Genomic DNA, 21,389 nt, shown 5'->3' on the forward strand with positions numbered 1-21,389 from the left:
GGCTCCAGAATCCGGCACCTTCTGGCTTTTGGGACTTGGGCTGAGGACGGTTTTCTGCCTCCAGCCCCAGCCGCTGAGACCTGGACACGATCCCGGGCGCTGTCGGATGGGAAAATGGGATTGATGCACCAGAGAGACAAAACACGAGGTATGAATGTCACTTCATGGTCACAGAGGTGTAAGTAAACTAAATGCTAAATTCCAACATACAGTTTGCTTTTTATATTTTCAGATGTTTCATCCTTTCCTTTTTTTTGCAGTGTGTGTTACCAAGTATAAACCAGGGTTTGAAAAGTTAAAAACAACATTAGAATTAATTTTACTTGGTGAATTAGGAAAGAAAGACTATTATGAATTGGTATGGTACAGTTACAATATTTGGTCTCTGAATTTTTTAAAAAAACATGAGTTTCACAGTATCAAAAGTGCTTGTTTAAAGAAATGTAGTGTAACAACAGTGATGGTTGCATTTTTGATTATGAATAATTTAGTGGATGTAAAAACAGCTTTCTGCAGCATTTTAAAAAAATTGAACAGTGCTCAGTTTACATAATTTCTCTTCATAACAATAAATATAAATAAATTTACAAATAGTAATACTGCCTAGCACAAGAACAGACAGAAGCACAATACACAAGACTATAAACAAACCTAATATTTTCTTTAAAAATCCTACAAATAGACATAATTCCTAAAACCTTCTACCCAGCAATCAGTTTAACAATTCAGTAGTATCACTTGCTTCTCAGGGTAAGGACTTGGTTTTTAAGCCTAGATATAACAGTTGTCTGCTATGGGCTTGATTTTTTCATTTTCAGTATTTTTGCTCCTTTTTTCCTACCTCACAACAATAAATTAGCAGTAGTTACATCAGAAAAGCGTTAGTGGTGCAAGTGTCTCCAGAAACTGCAGGGGGTCTTTGTTCAGTGGCAATAGTTATTTGGCAATTTAAGAAAAAACCTCTATGTGGTCCATGATCAAGCAGTTTGGACTCCAATTTGTAGCCCTGTGACTTGTGTTGGCTTCTGTAGAGATGGTGACCAAACAGCAGCTGCATATAAGCCTGGATCACAGTGTCGATTAAATGTATTTGCCTTAACTGGACTGTTTTTTAGCTCAGTTCCATTCTAGTGAAAGTTCCTGCTGCCTGATGCCTTCCAGCTCCTTCTCAAGAGCTCACTGGTCCTGCAAGACAAGTGTCTGTGTCCCTTCCTCCGTCTTGCCTTCGGTCCCAGTGGTTCTGCTAGTGACAGTTCGAGTATTTTGGCATCACATGCTGCATCCCAGGAAATGCCAAGACATCCCAGGCATTTGCAGGAGGAACCCTTATGCTGCTTTCAGGTCAGATTTTAACCGTGGGAGAAACTGGCCCCGGAGCACGATGTCGGTGGGACGGTGCGAAGCTCAGAGCAGAGCGATGGGTTTGTTGCCTTGGGGGTTCATGTACTGAGCTGCCGCCACGTTGTCCAGGGAGGTGTACGTGGTGTAAAGGCCGGTGACCTGCACGTCGGGGAAGGAGCGATCGCTGCCGCTGGAGATGGGGATGAGGCCAGGGGTGCCCAGGTCACAGTCTGAGAGGTGGAGCGGGGAGTTGCTGAAGGCGCCCAGGGTGTCGAGGCTGAAGCTCTCTTCTTTCATTTCCTCCCAGATGTTACCTTTAAAAGATTAAATTCTGGTCACAGCAACACATCCAAGTGTCACTTGCAGGTGGTACCATCTGTAGTGCAAAAGTGGTAAATGTGTCTGTTCCCCCCAAATGGACTCCTGCAGGAGTCCAGACCGTTCCAGGCCACATCTCTCCACTACATGCTAACCGGAACCCCCATGGCCACACTGGGCACAGCCACAAACCAGGGAAGATCTGCTTTCACAGAAGGGGAAAACCAAGGCAGGAGTAGAACTGTGGTTTGCCAGGGGCAGAGCGACATAGTGTCCCAGATCCAGCTCGCTGGATGTCCCTGCCTGCATCTCCTGCCATGCTGCGCTTGGCCTGAGAAGATGGTTACTGTCCCACCCAGCGCTGGGCAGAAATGTCCTGAGGAAGCCAGGGACATCACCCTGCAGCAGCCACCACCCAGCACGAGCTGTTACATCCCACCCCGGAGCACCCTGCTGAGGACCCTGCTTATGTGTTTGGTGAAGGGTTGTGAAGCACTGGAACAGGCTGCCCAGAGCAGTGGTGGAGTCATCATCCCTGGAGTGGTTTAAAAGTTGTATATATTAGGTTATTAGGGACATGTTTTAGTGCCAAGGTTGGGTTAGCAGTTGGACTTGATCTTAAGAGTCTCTTCCAACCAAAATGATTCTATGATTCTATGGCTCATAACCACATAAACCACGCCACCCCCCACCCCAGCTTCATTCTCCCATACCTTGCAATGCGAAATCCATAATGCTCGGGTCAAGAGCATCCACCTCGGTGTTCATGTCTGCCGTCACGTTGAGGAAGTCGGGCGGCGTGCGTCCCACGGGGTGGTGGCTCAGAGGGCTGTGGCTGCGGCTCATGTCGGGCAGGGTGTGCAGAGGAGGCGTTTGCGCGGGCGCTGGCGAGTCCGGGGCGATGCGCGCCTGGGTCTGGATCTGGTGGTGGAGCGGGAGGGACTGCAGCGAGAGCGTCATGATGGGCTGAGGCTGCAGCTGGGACATGGAGATTCGGCCTTGAGCCGCTGCCGCGTGGTTCAGGGTGGAGATCTCGGGCTCTGCCTGTTTGCTGGGCCGCCTGCAGCTCTCAGGTCTGTCAGTGATCAGCTTGTCCAGCTCCTCTGCACAAGCAATACCCATTCCCGGGGGAGAAGAGAGACAGTTTAATGAAATGCCATCTTCTTCCCTTCCCTTCTCCTTCATCCTTGTTGACTTCCCTCCTAACCCCTAACTCAGCTAAAGAAATGATCACATGAGACTTACATAGAGCACCCAAGACACCCCTGAAGTGTAACTTCAGCCCTACCTGGGTTAGCCATGCTCCTCTGGATAGCAGCCAAGTCCTTCCGCTTCCACTTCTGCATCTCCTCTTCCATCTTGTCGATCTTGGCAGGATTGAGAGCCCACAGGCAGCCCTTGCGAGAGGTGCCGCTCAGTTTGTTCTCCACCTTCTCAAAACACTTGTTCAGGGAAAGGTTGTGGCGCACAGAGTTCTTCCAGCCGTCAGGGGCTGTCTGAAAGAGGTACGGGGACATTAGCAAAATAAGCCACAAACAAAGTGTTTGTGATGTTCTTACTTCCACCTGCCAGGTGTTACGCGTACCTTGAAGTAGGGGAAATGCTCCTTCATGAAGCTGTAGATCTCGCTGACGGGCAGACTCCCTGTTTTGCTGTTCTTCAGCGCCATAGCGATCAGGCAGCTACAGAAACACAGGAAACAACAACAGGTTGTGTACGCTCAGCCATCGCTCCTTCTTCTGGCCTGGCAACCTTGGACCCATCTCTTGAGATACAAAGAGCTGCCTGACCATGGCATTACCTTTTGCAAGCACTTACAAGTCACCCTGTGACCCTGCAGATCTTACTTCTCTGTGCTATTACTCTGACTTCATACTGATGTCCAGGAACTAGTTTACTTGTTCATTCCCACTGCCCTTCAGAGGCAGAACTCCTGGGCAGATGATGGGATTTCTGTTCCCTTTGGAAGGAACCGAACCCTCATCCTACCACAGCTATAGTGTTACAACAGGTGTAGGCAAGACGCCCTTCTGCTCTCTACTCACCTGTACGAGTAGATGGGCTTGGGGTAATGCTTTGGGTGCAGCTCTTGGGCGGCGTGAGGAGCCAGGCGCGGCTGAGTGTAGTGCGGCTGTGTCCCGTAGGACGGGTTGTAGATCGCTGCTGGGTTACACTGGGTGCGGGAGGCAAAGAAGGAAAATGTCAAATGCAAGATGTAGGTTTAGGGATATTTTAATGTTTTTATTTTAAGAAAGTTCTAGAGATCATCTTGGTAGGTACTTCAAGACACAGACCACGAGCAAATAGCAGTACCTGTTGTGTGTTCTGTGCTAGCGTGAACACCTGCTGTGAATGAGGAGGAGGAAAGAGCTGTTGCTGTGTTTGTAAACCAGGAGATGGCTGCCCACCTACAGCATACTGGCTCATCTGCCGAGATGAAGACAACAGACGTGTCAGTCTTGAAATTATCGATATTTTTTCCTAAGAAGTGGTGCAATAATAAGCCATGGAGGCTTGCTCTTACATTTGCTCCATGTGTTGAAATAGAATTCAGTCCCAGGATCCCCTGTGGCAAGCTGGCCTGGACATGAATCATGGCTCCAGGGGCTCCTGTCGAGTGCATATTGCTTGCCACAGGCCCTGTTTGGAGAAAGTAAAGATAACGTTCACATGCAAGTACACTCAAGAAAAGACCGCTAACATTTATTTTATATAGATGCAGTTGAACACAGCTAAGCTCTGGAGTGGATAATCACACCTCTCGGTGCCTTTCCATCCCAAAAGAACCCAGAGCATTGCACAGATTGCAAAGGTGACATCAGCTGTTTTGAAAACCTGTTATGCAGGGAATGAAAGATGACAGCTGTTTAACAGTCCACAGTGGTGTTACACACACAGTATCTTACAAAAGAAAAAAAAACACATTCAGCACTATCTGTACTGCAGAAGGATCTGTACGCCTTCAGGAATAAGTGTGTTTACCTAAAGGATGTTCAGAAAGGAAAGAAAGGCATTCAGTGAGTCTATGCTGTAAGTCTGTACGAAGGGTAAGGGGTAAATCACAGAATCACACAATGTCAGGGATTGGAAGGGACCTTGAAAGCTCATCCAGTGCAATCCCCCCATGGAGCAGGAACACCCAGATGAGGTTACACAGGAAGGTGTCCAGATGGGTTTTGAATATTTCTAGAGAAGGAGACTCCACCACCTCCCTGCAGCCTGGTCCAGGCTCTGGCACCCTCACCATGAAGAAGTTTCCTCTCATATTTAAGTGGAACCTCCTGTGTTTGTACCCATTACCCTTTGTCCTACCATTGGTGTCACCAAAATAAGGTGCTCTTAATTTTACCAATGTTGAAACAAACAAGAAAGACTCATTACCTAATTTCAAAGCTGTTGAAAACCTCTGAAATGCAAGTCTAAAGCACCTTGGCCCACGTTCACATAAGGCACCAGCAATTATGGTGCCAGAGCTGAAATGCCAGCGGGATCCTAAGACCTCATCCCCGCTCAGGCACTGCCTCTCGAAACAAAGGAAACGGATCAGCAAGGAGACAACAGGCTCCAGGTCGGCAGGCTGTGTCGCTTAAAGAGCAGTTATTTCACATCCTGACGCTTTACCTGGCTGATGTAGCATCGCGTTCTGGGCACCAAGGCTAAAATCCATCCTTCCACTGGCCATCTGCTGCAACCGAGGGACATCAACAGATGTCAGCCAGGACAGGGACTGCAGGTCACTGGGGAGGTCATCGTCACTCAGCTGGGACGGGTCGGAAGCCAAGAGTCTGCAAAAGAGCAGGAAGGGTCAGCAGGGAGCGGAGGTGCTGCTGCACTGTCCCCGGGAGAGGGGGCAGGACTGGGATGCCAAAGCTCATGTAGGTCAGTGGGGAAGATACGTCAGGCTGGGATTCAGTTTGCAGAACTCATGTGCAACCTCTGGTTTCACAGCTGGTTACCGCCGCCCTTTACCTAATGATGATTTGAAACACTTGGTTAAGAAAACTTCTTGTGCAGTACTTGTGGGGGAAGAAGGTGTAAGAACCCAGAGGAGAAACTGCCTAGAAAAAAAAAGCAACGCTGATTCATTATTTTCACATTTGTTGGAAATTGGCCCTTGTTTGGCCTTGCTGCAGAAGGAACCTGTCAGACCGCCTGCTTGTACCAACAAAGCCCCGGCAGAGCCACGACAGGCTGCTTTTGCTGGAAAGCTCCGTTTTTGACACATTTTGCATGCTCCATCCCACCTGCTTTGTTTGGCTTTGGGGGTGCACATGGTACCAAACAGAACTATTGAAATATCTGCACAGTACTCAGTGGTCAAAACTCCAATTAAGTCAATAAACGAACTATTACAAATGAAGGATTAAACTACTTTTACTTCTGTTAAGCAGTGTTACCTTGAGGAGTAAAGCAGGAATTAGAACATGTCAGGAGGTTATCATTAGATACCCAGGGTAAACCCAAAGGGATTCACGTTCAGGAAAACATCTTTCTCTATCAGAACAACAAAGTTTATTTGGATCTAGTTGATTTTGCTTTCAAAACAAAGGCTTTAAAAAGCTCTCTCATGGATGTGTTAAAGCCAGCTGTGTGGTACTAATGTGTGTTTGTTGCCAAATGAAGATGCAGAAGACTTAAATAAATCTGATCTCTTGCTGAAGCATCTTTTATGTTTTACACGTTTCTAAATCAGCTTAAAAGAACAAGGCAGGGCTCTAGTGCCCAGCTGCCCAGGAGCTTTCAGCTCCTCTATTCATGATTTCCAGAAACACGTATCAAAGTTCCCTAAACTATTATCTGGGAGATCTTTAAAACAGAATGTAATTTATTTGTTTGTAAAAAGATTTTGAAAAGAAGAAAAGGAAAAAAAAAAAAACCAAAAGAAAACAAAACCCAAACAACAAACACCACATACCAGGAGCCAAAAGCTCAAATCCTGGCCAAAAACCATCTTCAAGTCCCTCTTGCAGCCTACCCTGTTTTCTTTCTCCTACTGTAGTTATAGTGCAATAATTAGCATTGCCATGGTTACCGCTGTTCAGTTATTTTGTGAAGCCGGGGACTTAAATACATAAAAAGACTATCAGGTGACAGCTCTCCTGGCCTGGAGATTGGCTGGATTGGAAGTAAACAAGAGCATTAAATGATTTGAAAAATGGGCAGGCTCATGTCGTTTGCAACAGTTGGACCCATTCATGGGAAGCCGATAACCCATTGTGCATCCAACGACCGCTGGCACGTGGCCTCGATTGTTTTTGGGATTCTTGCTTAATTGTTTTTTGGGTTTTGTTTTTTTTTTCACTCCTCCCTCCTCCTTTTTACAAACCTCACATTAATCTGGCTGAATGACAGGCGACACACAACACACATCCACATGCCATCTGGCACCCCGGTCCCTGCCAGTCCTCCCAGACAAGTCAGTTCCTCCAACAAATAACGGGGTCAGATGGGCGGCGAGGGTCAGCACCCACCGCACACGCCTCCTGTCAGCGACGGATCCCGCTCCTGCCCCCCTGTCCCCGTCACTGCACCAGCCGCTCCGCACTGCGGGCACCGCCGCAGCCATCCCACCCGGAGAAAGAAATGTTTGGGGGAAATAAAGGCTTGTGCTCCATGGTCGGCCCAGGCACGCTCGTCCTGGGGATCTCTCCATCCGTGGACACCAGCACAACCTGCGAGTCCCTCGCTGGGCACAGTGTGTCCCCCGGAGCATCGTCGGGATGCGGAGCCACGCGCTCCCTCCCTCTGCGGGTCCAGACCGGGCAAGGGAGGTGACTGAGCTGCTAAGTTGATATAACAGCCACTAGGCTCTATTTTAAATACAGTAACTAGACAAGTGTGTGCGACAGCTCTTTTTACAAGATGAAGCTGTTTCCTCCCCTTCCCTATCCTAGCATGGCACAACAGTTTGAATTTGAGTTACATTTCTTTTAAAATCGCCTGTTCACGTATACATTTTTTTTTAAATGGAGTTATTAGCTCTCAAAATAACTGTTTTCATTAATAATGGGTTAGAAAGTATATTTAATCAGAATACAGTATTTCACATTTAAGGCTTATTCTTCAGGTTGTCTTAAAAACCAATGTTAAATTTTATGTGTCTCAAGGAAGGTGAAACTGCTTAAAGTATGCCCATCACTGTCTGAGGTGTTTTAAACACCGAGATACATTCTGCAGGATGAAACCACCTTATCTGACGGTACGCAGGCTCGGTGTGTGTCTGCTGTTGGTGAAGAAATGCTGATCTAACCACCCCTGTGCACAGTAACAGCTTTAATCTCACAGGGTTCAATCTTTCTGACCTGAAAAATCACCTGTGCCAAGCCAGCTACGACTATATAAGTACGTATTATAATATCATGTGTACTTGGATTCTGTTCCCCTCAGCCACCCTTCTCATCTCACGTTTGAGGGCAAACCTCAGGAGTCGGAGATCCTCGGCTGGGCGTTCGCGGCCCTGGCACAATGGGGCACTGTGGTAAAAGCAGCCACTGCCTTTCACTGCATGTAAATGAGATAAATAGTGATACGCTGTAATTAATGCACACTACGGAAAATGTCCCCCGCTGCACATTCCCCAGGGCTGTCTGGGACATACGCTGAGCTACTCAACCCCTGCAAAGAAAAGGTTACAGTCACACCCAATGTGTGGCAAACATGACATTATTTTTAAAGGTGTGTTGAAATTACGCGACTCCGTTTTCACCCTTCTCCTTTCACAGCTGGGCGGGAAAACACCCTCCTGTTTCTGTGTGTTTGTGTCCTAGAAAGGCACCTGCATCAGTAAGAATCCGCACACTGCTGAGGATTTGAGCCCCAGTTCTCCTCTTTGTATCAGAGGATGCTGGGATCCTGAGAAAAGTGCCCTGAGAGCTACGGCAGATGACACAGAAATACTCAGAGGTAGCATTAGTCTTTGCTATCTGCTCCATTATGCACGGCCCAAAATATTCATCTAATCAGGGCAATAGATCTCGGCCACCAGCCAGCCTGTGCAAAGTTTAGTTTTCTGGAAACAGGAAAAATATCCCTTGGAATGAGACCCCTTTCCAGATTTCCCAGTATTGAGCTCCAGATCTTCCTGTCTGCAGTCACACAGAAGCTGGGAGCACATCAGCTGGTGGTGCCTAGAGCCGGTCAGCCTTGCTGGAAGGGAGAGCAGAAATGAGGCAGCTTTCCAGGGACAACCAGCAAGTCCCTCCTCAGCTACAGCTCAAGAAGTTTTGGATTATGGGAACCAAAGCTAGTGAGGAAAAAGTAAATAATATGATTACCCTGTCAGGTGTTGCTGTTCTCCTTTTCTTACACCACGGTTCAGAAGAGAAGAGGATTCTCCCAAAACCTTCTGCAGAGGTACTTAGTGCTATCAGAACAACATATAGATGTGCTCCTGGAGACTTTTATATATTTCAGCTCTGAGTTTCATAACCCTTCATTACATCATTTTTGGTATGGGATAAAGGGAAAGTGAATCACAAGTGACCTACGTGATTAGTTTAAGCCTAAGAGGAAGCAAGGAGCGATGTCAGCGCTGAGCTCCCAGCCGCTTGCTCCTGCTCTGTGTTATCCACAAAACCATCCTGAGGTTCGGATTTGCCGAGTGCAGCTGTTATCTGACTCCACAATCTGTTTTGCTACAAAAACCAAACAAAACACTAAACCTGCGACTAATGTCAAAATGAGCTTTTCCTTGATGCGAAGAGGTGTAGAATTACCAGGCACTACAGGAATGTTTTCTATTAAAACCAGGAGCATTGTCTATCCGGGAAGCTATTTTTTCCTTTAACATCATTTCAGCTGCTGTTCATTAGCACTGAGCTGACTTGTCTGCATGGGACTTTGTGTAGTTATTTACTCCAGCGTAAAGGGAATATAAAATATACTACCCTTTGATTTGCAGTGTTGTAAGAACCCATCTCAAGTGTATTACTTGCTGCGGCCAAGCAGCAATGCTGCTTTCTGCACATTTGAGATATTTTAAATGGGTAAAATTAGAGTGGTGTGCCCTGAGCGTCTGAGATCTCACAGCAGTGCTGAAAATGTCCAAATTCCTTCTCTGTTTCCTCGTTCTGAACGGAAGGTCAGGCACGGGATGTGAGGTAGGGCATGAACCTTGTTCTGGTGTCACCTGAGACAGATGAGCACGAGAAGCCACCAGGACATCGCCGGGGTACAAACCAGTCCCCACAAACCAGCCTGTAACTGCAAGAGCATTTGACAAGCAAGGGCCACAAATTTTTATTAATACCGATTAGCACATTTCAGGAACTGCATAGGAAACAGTTGAGCTAATCCACTTAAATCAATCCACAGCAGCCCGAGTTTGACTGATTCCTAGGAGGTTTCTCACATTTTTTTGAAAGAATGAAGCAACTACTGTGATGAAATTCCTCCGACACATCGAGTCATTATCTCACTCCCTGTCAGACACACATGGTGTCAAGGGAATGGACACTGACATTTTCTTCAGGAACAATTACGGTTTCGTTAGTTCTGCATTTGGAACCTTTTGTCCGCAGAAATTTCCTCCGTGCAAACTCCCAGGCTCCGTCCATCCCCGGGGTGACAGTCGGGTCCTGAGCTGCCGCTCGCTCTCCAGAAACCCAAGTGCCAAACCAGAGCTGAGAGCACCACTTGGGACACCTAAAATGTACCGTGTGTCGGCAAAATAAAGACTTTTCACCTTTTTCACCACTATAATGCAGTCACGCCCAGGATGTAGGGAATGTGGCAGTTGCGTGTTTATGTGACTCTGCTTCTTAATATGATTTTAAGCTAAGCTATGATAGCATAAAGTGATTATTACAAGAAAAATGTAATCAGACTGTCTAATGAGCTAACAAATACAGATTTTTAAAAACCAAAGGGACAATGAAGTAGGGTGAAGGAGGATATAGCCTAATAATATGTTGAATGATTAACGACAGAGTCACAACTTTTGATCAGAGTTAACTATTTAAAACTAAATTCCTGTGTAACATGTATAGAAATTCATTTCAATGCCTTCAAAATACTACATAAGACTTCTATCAACTGGAAATGCAAAGTAATATTAAAAAATAGAAATCTGGTCACAAAATATTGAGTTGCAAAACACAAAGTTATAGTTTATCTTGTTGATCTAGATTTAGCATTACATCTTAAGTAATACTATTTCCTCAAATAAAATGATACACTTTAGTTATTTATTTCAAGATATAGATGCCACATTGTTACCTAGAGTGATGATTTGATTCCTTAATTTTGGATTTTGACATACTCCAAATAATCCATTGCAAGTTATGCTTTGCCTCTCTTCTAATGGCCTGTTTTTCATGTCATGATTTTTTCTTTGATATGTAATAAACCACATGTAACTGTCCCTAGTTTGGGAATGGGAGAGTCCCTGAGAAAAACAAGCACGCTGCTGCATTCGAAAACCAAGAACGTTGAATTAGGATAACACTGAACCTTCACCAGGAGAGAACTTACAGGTCTGTAAGTGTTTTTGCAGCCTTAGTCCAGGCCCGCCTGAGCCTCCCGTCTGCCTCCCTGGGGCTCCTGTTGCTCATGCTCAGCACATGAAATCTCAGTCTGTGCTTCACAGCAGATCTTTTACTTCTCCTGTGCTGTTGTGTATGTTAAATCAAATTAGGCTGGGGGAGGATAGCTTGCACGTTTCAATTAAAAATATTGCTTGAAGACCACAGCGTTCATGAGTTCGTTTCTCAGAGACCAGCTCCACTGAAGACCATAGGAGCTCCCCTCTAATTTAGTCGCCTTTCAGTTGGCTCCTATAATTTACGTAACTCTCTACTGAATAACCACAAGCGCACCACTGAATAGTAAACTTGTAGTCTGATTATTGCTTTGATTTAAACATCAAAATATTTACAACTGAGACATAGCATTAGATTATTAATTATATTTAACAAGAATGAAGTGTTAAGGTTTAAAAAAAATCCCATTGTGCTACAATTATCTACTTTTATGAAATGTAAAATGAAGTCTTTAGAAATATTTGTCACTCCTACAGTTATGAAAATATTGAAGGTAGTGGTATTTTCTCTGAGAGAGTAAGAAAGGCAACTGCTAATATGAAGTATTACTTTGCATTGGTAGCCAGGCGGTGACAGCACCATAAAAACATAATCATCAGAGAAGAGATGATGGCCCTTAATCATTCCTGAACAGCAGGATGTTTTATATCCCACAGCTGCATCAGTGCAAGAGATATTTGTCTGAAATCATTTTACTGTGGAGCAACTAGTCCCTGGACTTTGCATAGCAGCCTAATCCTCATCACTACCCTATTGCCACATCAAATCTACTATAGATGCTTTGGATGCACAGAATTAAAAGACCTGCTGCAATCAGAGGTTTTTATTTCCTGGTCCACTAAGAAAAAAATATATATTAAAAAAAATCCTGTAGTTTCATCTTTAAAGTGTAAAAACTCATTGGTGTTTGCCGATTTGGTCCCTGCTCGCACACCCACGCGCTCCCCTCCCTTTCGGCGTTTCCTCCCGCACGCCCACAGGAAAGGCCGGTCCCCTCCACGTCCAACTGCCCCATTGAAAGTTTCCAAGTGAGACAGAAGAGTGTTCTCAGCACAGCCCCAGCCTCCCGCTCACTAATTGGAGGCCATTCCCCGTTTTGCGGAGCCTTGATGCTCCCCCATGGCGCACTCGGGACTGTGGGTTCCAGTCTTGGACTGTGGTGACAGCAGGAGAGTAAACAGAGCTGATAGAATTTGACAGGTCTATTCTTTTCTTAAAATCATTCAGTCTAAAAGATTTTCTTTTACATAATCCAAAGTGTTTTCTCATGAAGTAGGACAAATACTGCTCTGCATTTATAGTGCAGTTCAGATTTTATACATTTTTATCAGAATTTGCCACTATTAAATGAGGTCAAATAATTCATTTTAAAGCTGCATTAAAGAAACCACAAGTGGGTTAAAAACTTTAGAGAACTTCAAGTTCAAAACGCTTAACAGAGAACTGAAAGTAGTTTTTAAAAGCAGCTGACTTCTGAATAAAAGAAGAAACTCTTACAATTCCCTTACTGGCAATAAGATAAACCCTATCTTTCTCCTCAAAAATAGCGTTTATTTCTGCAGCTATGAGTTAAAGAATAGTTCTCTCCATAAAAAGGGTCTTTGTTAAGGTGGTATGTTCTTCAGGGCACTGAAGATACAGACTCAAATATAAGTACCCAGAAGTCTCTCTCATACGTACCCTTCATTAAAAACTGAACAATTTCTTTACAAATACTTACATAGCCAACGAAAATGCCTAGAGCAAACCGTGCTTTAATAAACAGCAAAAGAGAGTTCCACAAACCTTTTTCCACAGTGGTTTCAGAGAGTATAACAAATCACTTGTTGAGCTGCAAGAGGCTGCAGTGCAGCGTTTGCATTTTGAATAGAGGCTGATAGAAGAATACCTGCGGCTGGCCACTTTCACCCAGAGAAATGGGGGAAAACACCCTCAGGCTGGGAGGAAGGCGGTGGCCTCTCGCTCCTCATTTTAAAACAATATATATATATATTTTATTTTACTGTGAGAATCAGATCACATTCTGCTATTCCATGTTTCTTGGAACTTTGCATCATGTGATGAAATGCAACCTAACTTAACCCAGCACACTGTAATTCATGCAGAACTATCCCGTCACTTCTAACAATGCTTTGAAGTGATAAATGGATGCATAGTGGTACAGGTAAGTTATCAAAGTCTGTTGACAGATCTAGGTTTGTTCCCATTGATATTAGAAGAACTTTGACAGAAAGCAGTGCTCTGGAGTACTACATAAGTACCTGTTGTAACGAAAAACTTTCCTAGCGTCTATTGCACTTCATTTAGTGTCTCTGTGACTGCTTTGAAACAATGCAAAATGTGATCTGAAAGGGAACTTCTGAATAATTACTCTTTAACAAGAACAGCATTCTCTGGCAACACTCATACAGTAGAGAGAGCTTACTGGAAGGTCAGCCCAGGGCTTTGAAGGTGTATTTATCAAGCATACATTAGTATAAAAGTACTTTAAACAGGAATGCTTCTAAATAAGCAATACATTGTAAGCAGTGACCAGCTTAGAAATCTAATTTAGAGCGGAAAAATGATAATGATATAGTTAGCTTTAAAATATATATATATATATCTATATGCTCAGGGTATTTTTAGGACATAATGAGAAAATAACATCAGTTAGCAGGCTGTGAGAGCGCAGCGCGTATTTTTGAAATGGATAAAAGCCTCACCTGTACTCCTGTGACGGGTGGTGGTTTTGCCCTGCATTCCTAATGATTCCTGACATTATGGACGGGATATCACTTTCTATCATCTCCTTGGCAAAAGACAAGAACAGAGAAGCAGCGGGTGAGGCAGCAGCCGCTATCCAGCACTTCAGGAGGCACAAAACCCCGGCTCAGACCCAGGACTAGAGTAAAGCCCGACTGTATCACCTTTACCTCCGTTTGCATTGGTTTATTTGGGACAGGCAATGCAGGAAAATGTTTTACGGGGGAAACAAACAAACAAAAAAAGGCTCAGAACGGGAACGTAGCTCCTGATGGAGGGAGCATTAATGGACTGCGGGCTCGGCGGGCGGCTGGGATGTCGGTACTGGGAGCACCGGAGTCAGCTGGGGAGCGCTCCCGCCGCGGGGCTGCTCTGAAACTCCCACAGAAGCAGCCGGTAGCGTTAAGGAGAAGCAAGCGATGGTCTGAGTGCGCCCAGGGGAACCGGGGAACCGAGCCCGCTGCCCGCCGAGCCGCCCCGGGCAGCGCCGCGTCCCGCCGCCCCGACCCCCCGCACCTCCCGGCCCGGCCCTGCCGGCTCCTTCCACAAACCTGGCGGGCCGGGGCCCGGGGGCCCGGCCGGAGCTCCGCGGCTGCGGCGCGGCGGGGTCTCCCTCTGAGGGGCGGGGTTCGGGGGGGCCGGAGCTGCCCCGAGGGGGATGGAGCCGGCGGCTCGGAGCCGCGACGAGTCGCGGTGGGGCCGGGCTCCGGCGCGTTTTTAAATTTCCCTCTCAGGAGCTGTCCAGCCTGGAGCATGCGCGGCCGGGGCCGCCCGCAGGGTCAGGGCCGGGGCAGGGCCGGGGGAGCGCGGCGTTTCCCGGCAGCCGCCGCAGCGCCGAGCGACCCCCGCGGCCCCCCGGGCCCGCCCCGCCAGCGCCCCGGGACCCAGCCGGGGGAGGGCGGGTAAACAAAAAAGGGGAAAAAAACCCCAAAACCACAGCCCAACTTTTTGCAACTTTCCAGAGAGTGGAAGGGGGAGGGGCACCCACCCAGCTAGTTCAAACGGGCACCGGCGGTTTGAGCGGGGGGGGATAAATGTGTGAGGAGGAGGGAGGCGGGGGCTGCCCTGCGGACCGGCCCCTGCGGAGCCACCCGCCCCGGAGGGCGCTTGCGCCGGTGCCCGCGGAGAGCGGGTCAGACCCCGCTCGGCCGCGGCGGGAAGCGGGGTGGCAGTCCGCGCCTGGGGCCGCCGCTCCCCGCCCGCCCGCCGCCGGGCCCGCCGTGCCTGGCCCGGCCTCCACCCCCTGCGCCTCCGCGGGAAGGTGCCCGGGAACGCCCGGCCGCTCTCAGGCGGGCCCGGCGGCGGGCAGCGCCCGGGGGAGGCGCCGTGTCCCCCCGTCCCGCTGCCGCCTCAGCGGTGAGGGGCCGCAGCGCTGGGCTGCGAGAAACCCCGGGGGGACAAAGTGGCTTCTGGAGGGGTTAGAGAGGAAGCGGGTCCCTGCCCCAGGGAGCGGGCTCTCGCCCCATGGGCCTGTAGGGAGGCGAGAGGGGCTGTTCCGTTGTGGGGTGGGCAGGGGAAGGTGCCCATGGTAGCCCCCGGGGACGGGGGTGGTGAGGCTGGGGGTACCGGGAGGGCACTGGGTGGGCCGGAGAGCAGGGTGTCTGTGGGTGTGAGCACCTTTGTTTACCTAGGCGAACGCATTAAAAAAAGGAAATGGAAGAGTTCAGTCTGATAGCCATAGGGGTAGTTCATCTTTCACCAAATGGTTTTGAAGTGCAGTGCACGCATCAGATAGTGAAGTCTGACAGTAAAGGCGTGAGGTTGGGATGGTGTTACCTCCACGTACCAGAGAGATGGGGTGAAACAGCTGAGCCAAGGCCAAACCCCATCCCAGCGGAGAGACAGCCCCAGAAACTATCAGCCTGGACTTGCGGGGTCTTTTATTAATACCAGAGTTTTCATCCCAAAAGTCCATTGTCAAAACAGGGACCAACCATACTTGTCCTGAAACGGACCTTTATGTAGAAGCAGTTTGAAATTGGTGACGAGACAAGGAGATTTGGACTCTGCATAAAACAAACGTGGAAATACTGCAAATATACTTGCAGAATGAACCCCCCCCCCCAAAAAAAATCTCATGAGAAATTTATTTCCTTGTGCTTGACGGTTTACTGCACGGCACAGAGGGAATGAAATGCGAAGATGGGAGATCTTTTCTTCTGCTCTGAACGACAATCTGTTCACTTTGATGAGCATCAAATCTCTGTTAATTACTGTCAATAGAAACGGGCAGTAATCAATACTTCTCAGCATCAAGGCCTATACCAGGCACATCTGGAGAACCAAAACAGAAGAAAGGGAAAAGTTATGATACTGCCAGAGCCCAAGACATGGAGTTTACACAGCTGCAAGCGTTCCCTTACTTACAGTGACATGTTGCTCTGTTTTGTAACTGATTACAAAGTGAACTTAGTTGTTGTATACTTACCTTGTGACTTAATACTTATCTTTTTTTAAAAAAATGCATTCCTCTAGCTTAATATTTGCAGGAGGGGTAAAGATAAAACATTATTTCTTTTAGGCTTTCTTGGAATCCACTTGAGCTGTTGTGCTGAACTTTCAATCGGCTGGTTTCCTTGCAGCGATGCGTTTGGTGCAGATACGTTTCTCTCGTTCAGGTGATTGGCAAACTCCTGCTCCAAAGGGCCAGATTGTGGCAGGTAAGGAGGACAAGGGTGGCTCATACCCATCTTGTTCACTAGGGGAGCTTAAACTGAAATGTGAAGGGATAAAGAGCTTAGTTCTCCAAACACTGAGGAGAGTACATAGCAAGTTGCAACAAGAAAAGTTCTAGTTAAATATTACGAAGGAAATTTTCACAATGAGGGCAGTCCAATGTTACAACGGTGAGTTTCTGCCCTTGGAGATGCTCAGAATGTGACTGGCCAGAGCTCTGAGCAAAATCAGTCTGCTCTGGCACCGCTTTGAGCAGAGATTTGGAGCAGAGACCTCCGGAGCTTGTTTCCAGCCTCAATTACTGTGTGACACATAGTGCTCCTTGGGAAACACGCACATGAATTTTTGCAGGCTGAGGTTTTGACAACTGTTAAGCAGAGCAGGTGGTGGAGTCCACCAGTTAGCAGCTAAAACACTGTTAAAATTATCAAACAGATTGAAAAGCAGAATCTCTGCAGTAAGCACCTGACCTTAGAAGTTACCATTAATGTTTTTGCTGTTACTTACATAGATGTTTTCAGAAGTTCTTTGACTGCTCTATGTTATGTCAGCATAAAGTTTGAGTGCAGGTGAGCTACAAGTTGATGATTGGATTCAGAGAGATGGACCGTAACCATTTTCTCTTTGTTTTAGGTATTTCTCACCCAGTTAACGTTACATTGGAGATGTTATGCTGTCCAAGAGAATGGCATGAAAACAGCGTGAAAAGGAATATCGGTGAGTATTGTTTTCTTACATACACTAGCTGGGTTCCTTTACATGATTTAAAATGAGACAATGCAAAATACGGCCAACTGTTTTAATTTATAGTCTTGTGTAAGTTAAAGAATAGGACAAGTTCACCTGACACGAGTGAAGCTATTATTGCTGTGAATATTAGCAAAGAAATGAGCATTAGGTGTTTCTATTTATCCAATTTCTATCTAATTTATTTTGGCAGCATGTAAAATCACATGTAGCCTTTCAAATAATATAATGTTCAGCATTAAAATTCTTCCTTTCTTTGGAGGAACTAGTTTGTAGCAAAGAAATAATACAATAAAACAACAGAGCCAAAGGAAGGATTTACTTTGTAAAGGCATTGGCTTCCTTGTGTGTGAATTCCTCCTAAAATCAGCTCAAATTTCTATAGACTATCATTCAAGCTGTAGTACCTTTCTTTGGGTGTTGGACTGAATTCATTTTGCTACCAGCTGAGGTCATCAGAAAACAACTTTGTTTTTTTTTTCCCTGCTCTCAAGTGTGCTTTAAAATAAAATAAGAGAGAGTTGAGGAACCCACAAAGCCAGAGATTTATGAGAGCTCGTGTAAAATGAAAGTATTTCCCCCACCTCAGACCAAGCTGCACTGGGACTCAGGTTTCTGTGTTGAACCCAGCATGGCTGAAAAGCAGCTTCATGTTTACTCAGCATCTTTTTTTTGTAAAAGGACATCAGTGTGTCCTGACCCTTCTTACTCCTCATTTGGCATGTTTTCTGATTTTAATTTTCATCCTTCTTCAGCTGGGTGCCTAAAATGTGTGGAGGAAATAACGATGTGAATTGAGATTGGTGCCCTCTGTTTAGTGAAACAGGTGCTTCTAAAAAGTGGTTAGTGCTGCTTAAAAGGAAATAATTTCCCTGCACATTTCAAGCCAGCTTTGTTTTATGTGAAAGAGTGGGTTCTTTAGCTCCTCCTTTATTTACCCCATGCTTTTACAATTCATCTTTCCGTTCCTCTCAGTACAAAAGTGAAATATTCTATTTACATTTTCAACTGCAGTTTCATCACACACGTTCTCAGTCCCTGAAGAAAATGGGAAGGACGTTACACTTCATCACCCTGCCAGTGCACGGACTCTCAGTTTGTGTTTGTATTCATTCCCTCAGAAATAAAAAGCAACTGTTTCAATTACCCAAAGGTTCTTTTCGCAAGATGTGTGCATTCATATTTGAATTAAACTAATATGCAAGTGGATTCCACACAACCCATTTTAAATACAGGAAATTTTAAAAGCTTCCTCCTTTTTTTACAATGCAAAAGCAATGACCCTTTTTTTTTGTTTGGTTTTTTTTGGTTGGTTTTTTTTTTTTTAGAATACTGTATTGTAACAAATTGTACTTAAAAATCATTTAGTGTGAAATTGCAGATTAATCCCATAGGGATGGGGTTTTAGCGCTTGTCTGGCCACTTGGGAGCATACAGATGGTGGATCTGGGTTTTACAAAAGGCACAATCACTGATTACATGCATGGATGTAACGGACAAAAAGGCCTTCCTCACGGCTAAGGTAAGGAAAACCCACTGGAGGTCCTAGCGCCTGGCTTGTTCAGAAAAAGCTACATTTTAAAATGCCTTTGCTGTGGAAAAGGTTCATGATATCTATCACAAACAAAGGGATACATTTTACACCCTTAAGGATCCCATTTTTACTTTCTAAGCCTATTGCTACTTTTCTTATTCCTTTTTTTGGTGTGTGTGTGTTGCAACAAACAAACCGTGATTCCTTTAGTAGGAGTTTGGCAGCTTCCAGCTATCGCTGTTGCTAAAACTCCTGCCTGCTGTTCCCTGTTGAGCAGAAGCCGTTGTGCTCTGTGTGAGGTGCTGCTAGTCTGCTCTGTGAGAAATTCATCTTCATCCTCATGAAGATGGTATTGCTGCCCTGTATAGCCATGAAGTTCAAACCACCATCTGACCTACTCCCTGATTTTAATGTTAAATTGTTAATACTTAGGAAGAAAATCATCATACGGTGTAATCCACCACAGTATGTCCGGGTTCATAAGGGTAAGGTATATCATCAGAAGGAGAAGCTGCTTTGCTGGTATCCCAACTTAATTTTAGAATACTGAATAATTCTGAAGTTCAGAAAAAAAATTAGTTGGAGGTAGTTGTTCTTTTTACCTCAACTTTTCTCATTGTATGTGTCTTAGAATTCCTCTAAAATATGAAACAGAACTATCCATTTGATATATAATTTCCTCTGAGGCTGAAACCAACTCACTACTGTACATTTGCTGAGTGCCTAGAAAATTGGGCCTGGGGCTTCTAAATGCCCCTGTAACAGAAATAATGCGGAGCCATTATTGCACGTGCTATAAGAGCTGGCAGAACCGCAAAAACAGACCCGCTAGGACACACAAAGCCTGACAATCTGTTTATAATTTAGCCACTTAAACCTAAGCATAGCACAATTTTATCTTTGGGTGGTCTACAAGAATATTTTGCTTTGATACACGTCTATTTTGGGGCAAAACATTGTTTATAGACAGTGTAATTATGCAGTGCGATGGTTATTACATACAATATTATGAAGCAAGTATTGTGACAAGAGAATTCTGGTTGGCTGGCATGTTTTCCACCACTTCAAATGTCCAACATAATTGCTCTTATCACAGGCTGTTAGCAGATTTTAACCCTCAACATTTTATTAATGAGAAAGGGATCCCCGAGAAATGTAGTTTTAGTGTATTTTTACTTAGCCTCCAGTGAAATAGTTACTTTCAGAAGTACAATGCTTAATAAAATATTGTAGAAATGAGGAAAAATTGGGAATGAAGCTAAAATTATTTCCTTGAACCGTTCCGTCAGAGATATTGTCGTATATGACAATTAGTGTCAGCATGTGTGGAAGGCAGCATCCCCTTTGTCAAACATGTAGGTATAAAAGCTTGGAATAAACTCTTACTGCCACGCTGAATTTTTAATGTCCTGAATTTATGCATTGAAGTTAGAACAAATCCTTGTACTATGTAAGAATAGCGCTAATGCTTTTATTTAGCCTTTGCGGGATAAAATGTATACCTTTATTTTTATTATTTTTTTTCAAATACAGAGGAAATCAATATGCTGCTGGCTGATGGGTATAATTTGCAATGTAGTTTGTCATTAAAAGGGACTATTTCAGCAACAGAGAGTGCTGCAAACAGAGTCATCAGTTTCAATCTCTTCATTGCTCTTTTGCAGACTGTGGTGTATGTAGAGCTTACAACACTGCAGAGAATCATGTGTAGGTCTCACCTATTTCTTTGCCATAGTACTGAGCATTTCCTAAAATAATCTTCCTGATTGTTTTCAGCAAATCTCCATGGATTGTGCTGAGCAGATAATGACAATGAACACTTTTATCTATACCTGTGCTCACGTACAGATTTTTCTCTTTGTAGATGAAATGTTAAGCAAGAAGCAAAAAGGAAAACTTTACAGCTACCTGCATTCAGCTTTGGCTAAATTCACAACTTTTCTTCGTAGAAGCAATGAACGTTGACTACGTAAGTACTCAGAGAAATTTGTCTTGGAGGGGTTATTTGTTGCCTTAGCTGAATCTTCAGCCCTTGAAGAGGAAGGCAGGTGTTTTGCACAGGGCTGGACACCTGCAGCACACCTGGTTAGCATCAGAGAGCCCAGGCTGCTCCACCTTGTGTCCCAGCAAGGCGGCTGTAGCGTCTCCCCTTGACAGACTGGAATTAAGTTTGCCCAGTATGTTACTTGCTGAGCTGCAGAGAGGGGCAGGTGTCATCTGACCAATACAACCTGGCCACATTTACACTAATACTTCTTACATGGAAATACAGTGACAAGACAGCAGCTAGAGAAAGGCCAAAGTCTAGCTTGGGATTTAAAATTTTGCAGAACTCAAGTTATCTTGATCATGTTAAGCTTATTAACCCTGACTAGAAATACTCAAGTATTCTTCAAGGTTTCTGGAGAAAAACATTAATAACAAATTTACCTTTTTTTTCTTTTTCTGTGTTTCTATTTCTTCAATATTTTTGCCATATACAATGACAC

At 45.3% G+C, this 21,389-nt stretch overlaps 1 protein-coding gene across 1 annotated transcript; it reads right to left on the reverse strand.

Moving 5' to 3' along the window:
• Window positions 1-1,404: 1,404 nt before the first annotated feature.
• On the reverse strand, window positions 1,405-13,986 carry FOXN4 (forkhead box N4; the record flags this gene model as incomplete). Its single annotated transcript, XM_080355516.1, has 9 exons — window positions 1,405-1,655; window positions 2,373-2,762; window positions 2,948-3,155; window positions 3,245-3,341; window positions 3,705-3,832; window positions 3,973-4,086; window positions 4,184-4,299; window positions 5,281-5,444; window positions 13,904-13,986. The coding sequence occupies 9 exons, from the start codon at window positions 13,984-13,986 to the stop codon at window positions 1,405-1,407; spliced, it is 1,551 nt and encodes a 516-aa protein (XP_080211642.1).
• Between the last annotated feature and the right edge of the window lie 7,403 nt (window positions 13,987-21,389).

This window comes from Nesoenas mayeri (assembly GCF_963082525.1).
Source record: "Nesoenas mayeri genome assembly, chromosome: 17".
NCBI lineage: Eukaryota > Metazoa > Chordata > Aves > Columbiformes > Columbidae > Nesoenas > Nesoenas mayeri.